Genomic DNA, 10,500 nt, shown 5'->3' with positions numbered 1-10,500 from the left:
GAAAGGGAAAGAGCGATAAAAAACACAGAAAATATAAACCCCAAGTCCGAAAATGTCCATAGTCCATAATGGAATAGTTTAATCCATTACGCAGAACCACGATGCCATCCTCCGATATCACCGACACTCATCCCTCCCTGCCCCCTTCCCGTTCTCGGCACAACAGCGACTCTTACGAAAATCAAGTTTATCTTCACTCACATATGTCATGAAATTTGTTTATTATTATTTGTGGCAGCAGTATAGCACAATACATAAAATTATGACAGTTATGTGCAAAAGTCTGTGGCACCTTAACTATGCCTCAGATTTTTGCACAGCACTGCAAACGGATTTCAGTCAGATTATTTCCCTGGGTGTTTGCTTCCCTGTTACTTCCAGAAAATTATTTGTGTCTTCCTTTCTGAAGCCAGATTTAAAGTATGTTTTTAGCTTCTGCCATTTGTTCCCCCAATTAAAATTTCAAAAGATTCCAGTTATAGGGGACAAGAATTTATTTGGAATTTCAAACTAATTTTATTGTGACCCCCCTATAAGCCTCCAACCTAGAGACACAGAGGCCAGATATGGCCACTGCCTGAGACAGGGTGGCGTGGAACCACACAGTCTGCTGAATCTTCCCTAAACAACGCCCTCCCCCAATATTTGCCACCCGCCTATGTACAACATTTGTAGAGTGCTGCCCAGGTCCTGGTTAAGTGTGATGCCCTCACTGCCCCACCCACACAGTTTACCCTCGTCTAGGATCACTGAGATACTTCCCATCCTTGTCCAACAAGAACAGCTGCAAATCTGAGGAATGTGGAATCTTTCTATCCCCCAAAACACACCAATTCCGCAGCCTGGCTTGCAGACGCAACACCAGTCTCAGAGAGGAAGATGGGCGCCTCCTGATTATATTGGTGGGGATTTTCCACGGGCTCCTGCTCCAGTCCTGATTGTGGCCATGCGTGGAATCCCCGGATAGTTCACTGTTTCATACATTTCGAAGCTGCTGTCCCTCACGTTCCTGCGGGCTCCTCGTTTACCCCTGTCTGGTTCAGCGGCTGGATTCCCAGGGGAGTTCACTGTGGCATACACGGTGTTCGGAACTTCCAGCCAGTCGTTATGCCCATGAACCTGCAGTGAAGCACAACGTTCAGAGTGAAGAGAGATCCAGTCCGGCACCACATTGGCTGGGCTAAGAAAGCAAAACGTAACCGGGTGTGGGGTGGGAGGATAGACTGTGTTCCCCGGAGATTCAGTGTACGGGAGGAGTGTTTGGCGGGGGTGTGCCAGGGGGTGAGTTAACAGTGTTCCCTGGTGACTGGGTGTGTGGAGGGCAGGAGCATCCCCCGGTGACTTAGTGTACGGGGGTGGGGGGTGGAGTGAATCAGTGTCCCCCAGTGACTGGGCGTGCAGGTGGGGGGTTACAATGTCTCCCCGTGACTGGGTGTGTGGGGTCAGTGAACCCCAGTGACTGGGTGTGTGGGGTCAGTGAACCCCAGTGACTGGGTGTATGGGGGCTAGTGAACCCCAGTGACTGGGTGTGTGGGGGTCAGTGAACCCCAGTGATTGGGTGTATGGGGGTTAGTGAACCCCAGTGACTGGGTGTGTGGGGGTCAGTGAACCCCAGTGACTGGGTGTATGGGGGTTAGTGAACCCCAGTGACTGGGTGTGTGGGGTCAGTGAACTCTGCATTCATTCGGTAGCCATCTCCGGTTCATCCCGGCACTGCTGTGTGTGTAAGCAGGTTCCTGTTGCAATGTGCCCCAGGATGTTGAAGGTGGTCCCAGAAGATTGAGCAGTTCACTTCCCCATTCCCCCTTCATGGGGGAATTGTGTCTGAGCTGGGAGTAGTGAAAATTGTTCAGAGTTTGAAGGATTGACCCCCCCCCCCCCCATTTGCCCTTCTCTGGGGTAATTTCTGTTCTGTTACCATCTCATTCCCCTGTCGAGTTTGCCGGCCAGCTGCATGACTTTGTACTGGCTGAACTACTGCATACTCAGTCTCCACGGGCGGTGGCTCTGTGAAGCACAGGGAGGGGTGATAAAGGCATCCACATGAAGGCAGCATTTACCAGTCCCCTCTACCCCCTCACCTTTCTATTCCCCACCCTTTCTGACTCACTCCTTCCACTCTCTCCCAACACTTCCCTTCTACTCTCTGAACCCTCTCCCCTTCCACTCCTCTATTGTCTCTCCCTTCAAGCCTCTGCCCCGTTGGAATTGGTATTTGTTATTTTCTTCACAGCTTAACAATTAGTTGTCTGATTGTGTTTTATGTTACCAAATAACTGTTTAGTGTGTCCCCCTATTGGTCACAGTATATATATGCAGTTACGAGGAAATCTGTAGATGCTGGAAATTCAAGCAACACACAAAATGCTGGTGGAACGCAGCAGGCCAGGCAACATCTATAGGGAGAAGCACTGTCGATGTTTCGGGCCGAGACCCTTCGTCGGGACTAAGAAAGGGGGAGGGGAGCACAAGAGGGAGATGGAGAACAGGCAAAGAGTGATGGGCAGAGAGAAAATAAAGGGGGGGGGGGTGAGAAAACTAAATATATCAGGGATATATATTTTTTTCTCTCTCCCTGCTCATCACTCTACCTGTTCTCCATCTAACTCTGATGCTCCCCTTCCCCTTTCTTTCTCCCTAGGCCTCCCATCCCATGATCCTTTCCCTTCTCCAGCTCTGTATCACTTTCGCCAATCACCTTTCCAGCTCTCAGCTTCACCCCACCCCCTCGGTCTTCTCCTATCATTTCACATTTTCCCCTCCCCCCCCACATTCAAATATCTTACTATCTTTCCTTTCAGTTAGTTCTGACGAAGGGTCTCGGCCTGAAACGTCGACAGTGCTTCTCCTTATAGATGCTGCCTGGCCTGCTGTGTTCCACCAGCATTTTATGTGTGTTGCTTGTATATGCAGTTGTTCAGCATGCTCCCCCATGGTAACATTGACTATGAAGTGACAAGTTTTGAAACTCTCCCACCCCTCACTACTTCCTCCCCCCTCTGACCATTGCACCTTCTCCCTTGTGTTCCCTGTCCCAGTCCCCTCTCCCCTCCAGCACCTTGTGCATCCCCACCCGAAATCATCAGACTCAAAGAATGGGTGTCAGATACTTACCTCCAGTGATTTGAGGCTTTTGACGATGTTTTACGTTTTTGATGATGAAACACAGCAGACAAATAAGGAGAACAATGACAAATATACTGGATACACTTGAAATAATAATTATTTCAATCATTGTTAATCCTGACGGTTCTGCAATAACAACAGAAATTTTAAAAAAAATCAGCAATTCAAATCTTAAGCACAAAAGATTCTGCAGATGCTGGAAATCCAGAGAAACAACTCTATCCTTTGTCTCCATTGACAGAGAACTGATGGGCCATACTTTGACATAAAGAATATTGATACCAGTTTCAATACAGCTCTCCAACATTCAAACTCACTGTAAAACTAACTGCTGGAGGAACTCAGCAGTCAGGCAGCAAACGTGGCTGTTAATTGGCAGACAACAGTCTGTCGTGGCCTCTGTGGTGTTCGTGGTTGATAGCCATTTCAGTCTCTCTGCACATTGCCACAGTGACCTGTCTGTCGTCAGTCTCCTCTACTGCCAAGGTGAGACTCAACACAGTGCAGAGGACCAGTACGTCACCTTCTGTCAGGTAGTGTACAACCCAGCAGAGTGTCACCTTCCATCAGGTAGTGTACAACCGAACAGCACGGCATCTTCCATCTGGTAATGTACAATCCAATGACACGTCACATTCTGTCAGGTTGTGTACAACCCAACGACACATCACCTTCCGTCCAGTAGTTTATAACCCAATGACATCTCACCTTCCTTCATGTAGCGTACAACCGAATTACACGTAACCTTCCATCAGGTAGCGTACAATCGAAAAGAACGTCACCTTCCATTAGGTAGTGTACAACCGAACATCATGTCACCTTCTGTCAGGTAGTGTACAATCCATCAGTATGTCACCTTCTGTCAGGTAGTGTACAACCCAATGACACATCTCCTTACGTCTGGTTATGTACAATACAAAGGCACGTCACCTTTTCAGGTAGAGTACAACCCAACAACATGTCACCCTCCATCAGGTAATGTACAATCTATCAGCAAGTCACCTTCCATCTGGTAGAGTACAATCCATGAACACGTCACCTTCTGTCAGGAAGTGTACAGCCCAACAGCACGTCACCTTCCGCAGGTAATGTACAATCTAATGGCTTCAACATCCGATTCTCCAATTTCAGATAATCTGCTTACTTTCTGTCCATTTTTCTCCTCTTTAATCTACCCATTTCCTTCTATCTACACCACATATCCCCAGCCCACAATCACTCTGTTCCTTTCCTCCATACACTTCATCTTCCCCTCTGCACACTTACCTCCCATTCGATCCCTCTCCCCACTGTCCTCATCTGCTCTCCCCACCGCCCGTATGTGATTCCGTGTTCCTGCTTTGTTTCATATCGGGTCCATCATGTGCAGCCCTTTGTTGTTTCCACCTGTCATTCCGTTGATTTATTTAGGGATTCCAGCCCATCAATCCCACCTATTTAACCCTAGCCGAATCACAGGATAATTTACAATCACCAGTTAACTACTCACTAGTCCGGTCTGTCTTTGGACTGTGGGAGGAAACTGGAGAACCCTGAGGAAGTCCACATTCTCATGGGGAGAACGTACAAATGTCCTGACATAGGATGCCAGAGTGAACTCCAAACGCAAACACCTCGCGTTGTAATCGTGTTGCGCTAATCGCTACACTACCATGATGCCCAATCATCTCTCTGCCTCTATCACTATTTCCTCTCTTCCCTCCTCCATCTGTTTATCCTCCATCCTACTAACCTGGAGCTTCCTATTGCTTCCCAGTTCTGAAATCTGATGGTGTAGGGGGAAGAAACTGTTCCTGCAATGTTGAGTGTGTGTCTTCAGGCTCCCGTCCCTCCTCCATGGTAGGAGCAATGAGAAGAGGGCATGTCCTGTGTGTTGGCTGTCTGTGATGATGGATGCTGCCTTTTTGAGGCATCACCTTTTGAAGGTGACCTCCGTGCTGGGGAGGCTACTGCCCATGATGGACCTTGCTGAGTTTACAACTTTCTGCAGCTTTCTCCAGTCCTGTGCAGTGACCCTCCATACCAGACAGTATGGAACCAGTTAGAATGCTCTCCACAGTACATCTGTACAAATTTCCGAGAGTCCTTGGCGATGAAATATCCTTGGCAAGGAAGATGAAGGAGAATTCCAAGATATTCTGCAAATACATTAAACAAAAGAGATTGCCAGAGAAATTGTGTGTGTTCTTAATCAATGTATGGCGATGGGGGCTGTGAATGAGATCCTTAATCAATAGTCCTTAACAATGGAAGGAATGTAGAGGATGACAAATTTAGAGAGGGATATATCGATGGTCTGGTTCATGTCAGTATCAAGAAGATGAAGCTGTTAGGTGTCTTGCAAAGCAAAAGGAGGAATAAATCCCAGGGATTGGATGGGAACTATGCTGGATTCTCAGGGAGTGTCAGCATTCATTTCAAGAAGATATAAAAACAAGGATGTAATGCTGAGGTTTTACCAGGCATTGGTCAGATCACACTTGGAGTATTGTGACCAATTTGGAGCATCTCATCTGAGGTAGAATGAGTTGCCATTGAAGAGGGTTCAGAGAATGTTCATAAAAAAGATCCCAAGAATGAAGTGGTTAATGTATGTGAAGGGTGGTGGGGTGGAAATATGTCTCTACCAATGGAGGTGTATAGGATGCTCGTGCTCCTTTTCTTCACTCCAACTATTCTTCAGGTCACCTTTGGGCAAGATGTAGCACTTGCTTAGCCCCCTGATGAAGCCATGGGAGCAGGTGGTGGATGGTCGTAGGTCCATATCACAAGTTCTGGTAATGCGTCCACTGATTCCAGGCGGACAATCTCTGATGATAATTAATAATGGCCGGGGTAACTTGGCTTATAAAGACATGCCTAAAAGAAGGCAATGTCAAACCACTTCTGTAGAAAAAAATTGCCAAGAGCAATCATGCTCATCATGATCGCCGAAGTCAGACAACGAGGCACATGTTGATGATTATCATGATGTTGATAATGTATGAGGAGTATTCGTAGCTCTGGGTCTGTACTCCTTGGAGTTTAGAAGAATGAAAGGGGATCTCATTAAAACCTATCAACTATTGAAAGGGTGAACTTGGAGAGGATGTTTCCTGTAGTGATGAAGTCAAGGACCAGATGGCACAGCCTCACAATAGAAAGACATCCCTGTAGAACAGAGATAAGGAGGAATTTCTTTAGCCAAAATGTGGTGAATGCGTGCAATTCATTGCCACAGATGGCTGTGGATGCCAAGTTATTGGGCACATTTACAGTGGAGGTTGATATGTTCTGATTAGTAAGAATGTCAAAGTTTACTGGTAGAAGGCAGGAGAATTGGGTGGAGAGGGATAATAAGTCAACCAAGATGGAATGATGGAGAAGACTTGATGGGCTGAATGGCCTCATTGTGCTCCTATGTCATATAGTCCTACGGAAGGGAAAGTTGGGGGTCTGGACCAAGATATCTGCAACTCTGTGAACTACCGGCAAGGTCTAGAAGACGGGAGGGTTGTTTGTAATGTTCCTTTATTTAAGAAGGGCAGCAGGTATAATCCAGCTGGTGAAACTTCTGTTTCTATTTACACCCTCTCCAGAAACTCAATTTGCAATGACTCCCTTTCCATTGCACCCTCGCTAGAGTTTCATTTAGAGTCATAAAGACAGTGTAGTACAGCTCCGAAACAGGCCCTACTGCACTTTGAGTCTGTGGCAAACAGATTCTGCCTTGTCCATCGACCTCCATATCCCTCTCATCCATGTACATATCCAAATTTGTTTTGAATTTTGAAATCAAACCTGAATCAACCACTTCCACTGGGAGCTCGTTCCACACTGTCATCACCCTCTGAGTGAACAAGTTCCCTCTCGTATCCCCCTGAATCATTTCACCTTTCACTCTTAACCTATGACTTCTAGTCTCAGCCAGTCTCAATAGAAAAATATCTGTTTGCATTTACACTATTAATACCCCTCATAATTTTGTAACCTCAATCAAATATCCTCTCAATCTTCTACATTCCAAAGAATAAAGACCTACCCTATTCAACCTTTCCCTATAACTCTGGTCATCCAGACCAGGCAACATCATTGTATATTTCCTCTGTACTCTTTCAATATTACTGATATCTTTCCTGTAGGTAGATAGCACACAATTCTCCAAATTCGGCCTACTAATGTCTTACACAACTTCAACTACTGTTCTCAGTGCATTGATTTTTGAAGCCCAGTGTGCCAAAAACTCTCTTTATGACCCTCTCCATCTGTGAAGCTATTCCTAGATATCTCTGTTCTACCGTACTCCTCATTGTTCTACTTCTCACTGTGTAAGTTATACCCTGGTTTGTCCTTCCAAAGTGCAACACCTCACACTTATCGGCATTAAATTCTATCTGCCATTTTTCAGTCCAATTTTCCATCTGGTCCAGATTTCGCAGCAAGCTTTGATCGGCTTCCTCACTGTCTACTACGCTCCCCCCTCGCCTAGAATCTTGCTGTTATCTGTAATTTTGCTGATCCAGTTTACTACATAATTTTCTAGATCCTTGATAGAGATAAACAACAACAGACCCAGCACCAATCCCTATAGCATACCACTTGTTACAGGCCTCCAGTCAGAGAGGCAACCGTCTACTACCATCCTCTGTTTTTCCTGGTAACCCGATTTACTTCCTCATCCTAAATGCCAAGCAAATGAACCTTCTTGACCAAGCTCCCACGTGAGACCTTGTCAAACACCTTGCTGAAGTCCATGTAGACAACATCCATTGCCTTGCCTTCGTCAACTTTCCTGATAACTATAAAGTACCCAGGACATCTTTAGGGAGCGGTGCCTCAGAATAGCAGTGTCCATTATTAAGGACATTCAGCACCCAGGGCATGCTCTTTTTTTCAGTGTTACCATCAGGCAGGAGGTACAGAAGCCTGAAGACACACACTCAGCAATTCAGGAACAGCTTCTTCCCCTCTACCATCCGATTCCGAAATGGACATTGAACCCTTGGACACCACCTCACTATTTTTTTTAAAGTATACAGTATTTCTGTTTTTGCATGATTTTTAATCTATTCAATATACATATACTGTAATTTATTTATTTATTTATTATTATTTTACTTCTTCTATTATATGTATTACATTAAACTGCTGTTGCTAAGTTAACAAGTTTCATGACACAAACCTAACTGATTCTGAAATTCTTAGTAAAACTCTATGAGTTTGGTTAGACAGGACCTACCATGCACAAAGCCATGTTGTCTATCCCTGTCTATCTGAATACATGTATCTGGTCCCCAAGAATATATTCTTCCAATAACTTAACCACTACTGATGCTAGGGTCACCAAACTATAATTTCCCTGCTAATTCTTAGAGCCTTTCTTAAACAACGGACCAGCACTAGCCATCCTCCAATCCTCCAGCACCTATCTTGTTCCAAAGGACATGTTAAATAGAGGCATAATATGATTAGAAATAGTCAGCATGTCTTTGTCAAAGGCACGTTGTGCCTTATGAGCCTGATTGAATTTTTTGAGGATGCAACTAAATACATTGATGAAGGTAGAGCAGTAGATGTAGTGTATATGGATTTCAGCAAGGCATTTGGTAAGGAACCCCATGCAAGGCTTATTAAGAATTTAAGGAGGCATAGGATCCAAGGGGACATTGCTTTGTTGATCCAGAATTGGCTTGTCCACAGAAGGCAAAGAGTGGTTGTAGATGGGTGATATTCTGCATGGAGGTCGGTCAACAGTGGTGTGCCTCAGGGATCTGTTCTGGGACCCCTTCTCTTTGTGATTTTTATAAATGACCTGGATGAGGAAGTGGAGGGATGGGTCAGTAAATTTGCTGATGACACAAAGGTTGGGGGTGTTATGGATAGTGTGTCAGAGGTTATAGCGGAACATCAATAGGATGCAAAACTGGGCTGAGAAGTTCAACCCAGATAAGTGTGAGGTGGTTCATTTTTGTAGGTCAAATATAATGGAAGAATATAGTATTAATGGTAACACTCTTGGCAGTATGGAGGATCAGAGGGATCTTGGGGTCTGACTCCATAGGACACTCGAAGCTGCTGCTCAGGTTGACTCTGTGGTTAAGAAGGCATATGGTGCATTGGCCTTCATCAATCGTGGGATTGAGTTTAGGAGCCAAGAGGTAATGTTACTGCTATATAGGATCCTGGTCAGACCCCACTTGGAATAATGTGCTCAGTTCTGGTCATCTCACTACAGGAAGAATATGAAACTATAGAAAGGGTGCAGAGGAGAGATAGATAGATAGATAGATAGATAGATAGATAGATAGATAGATAGATAGATAGATAGATAGATAGATAGATAGATAGATAGATAGATAGATAGATACTTTATTCATCCCCATGGGGAAATTCAACATTTTTTCTAATGTCCCATACACTTATTGTAGCAAAACTAATTACATACAATACTTAACTCAGTAAAAATATGATATGCATCTAAAAACACCCTCTCAAAAAGCATTAATAATAGCTTTTAAAATGTTCTTAAGTAGTTTACTTAAATACATTGAGTCCTAACCCCGGCACTTTAACATATCTTACTCCTGGCGGTTGAATTGTAAAGCCGAATGGCATTGGGGAGTATTGATCTCTTCATCTTGTCTGAGGAGCATTGCATCGATAGCAACCTGTCGCTGAAACTGCTTCTCTGTCTCTGGATGGTGCTATGTAGAGGATGTTCAGGGTTTTCCATAATTGACCGTAGCCTACTCAGCGCCCTTCGCTCTGCTACCAATGTTATACTCTCCAGTACTTTGCCCACGACAGAGCCCGCCTTCCTTACCAGCTTATTAAGACGTGAGGTGTCCCACTTCTTAATGCTGCCTCCCCAACATGCCACCACAAAGAAGAGGGCGCTCTCCACAACTGACCTATAGAACATCTTCAGCATCTCACTACAAACATTGAATGACGCCAACCTTCTAAGGAAGTACAGTCGACTCTGTGCCTTCCTGCACAAGGCATCTGTGTTGGCAGTCCAGTCTAGCTTCTCGTCTAACTGTACTCCCAGATACTTGTAGGTCTTAACCTGCTCCACACATTCTCCATTAATGATCACTGGCTCCATATGAGACCTAGATCTCCTAAAGTCCACCACCATCTCCTTGGTCTTGGTGATATTGAGACGCAGGTAGTTTGAGTTGCACCATATCACAAAGTCCTGTATCAGTTTCCTATACTCTTCCTCCTGTCCATTCCTGACACACCCCACTATGGCCGCGTCATCAGCGAACTTCTGCACATGGCAGGACTCCGAGTTATATTGGAAGTCTGATGTGTACAGGGTGAACAGGACCGGAGAGAGCACGGTCCCCTGTGGCGCTCCTGTGCTGCTGACCACCGTGTCAGACCTAC

The 10,500-nt window shown here is 45.2% G+C and overlaps 1 protein-coding gene across 2 annotated transcripts in view; it reads right to left on the bottom strand.

The window, feature by feature from the left end:
• Positions 1-204: 204 nt before the first annotated feature.
• LOC140731420 (SLAM family member 5-like) overlaps positions 205-10,500 on the bottom strand; it is a 36,446-nt gene continuing 26,150 nt past the window's right edge. For both annotated transcript variants that reach the window (XM_073052925.1, XM_073052926.1), the window contains 3 exons: positions 3,115-3,252; positions 1,919-2,007; positions 205-1,119 (listed from right to left, as the gene is read on the bottom strand). In XM_073052925.1, the coding sequence (XP_072909026.1) occupies positions 895-1,119; positions 1,919-2,007; positions 3,115-3,252 (452 nt within the window). In that variant the 3' untranslated portion in view covers positions 205-894. The remainder of the gene's footprint in view (positions 1,120-1,918; positions 2,008-3,114; positions 3,253-10,500) is intronic.

The sequence above is a fragment of the Hemitrygon akajei genome, chromosome 8 (assembly GCF_048418815.1).
Source record: "Hemitrygon akajei chromosome 8, sHemAka1.3, whole genome shotgun sequence".
Taxonomy (NCBI): Eukaryota; Metazoa; Chordata; class Chondrichthyes; order Myliobatiformes; family Dasyatidae; genus Hemitrygon; species Hemitrygon akajei.
The sequence above is the reverse complement of the archived record's forward strand: the minus strand, read 5'-3'. Positions and strand labels throughout refer to the sequence as shown.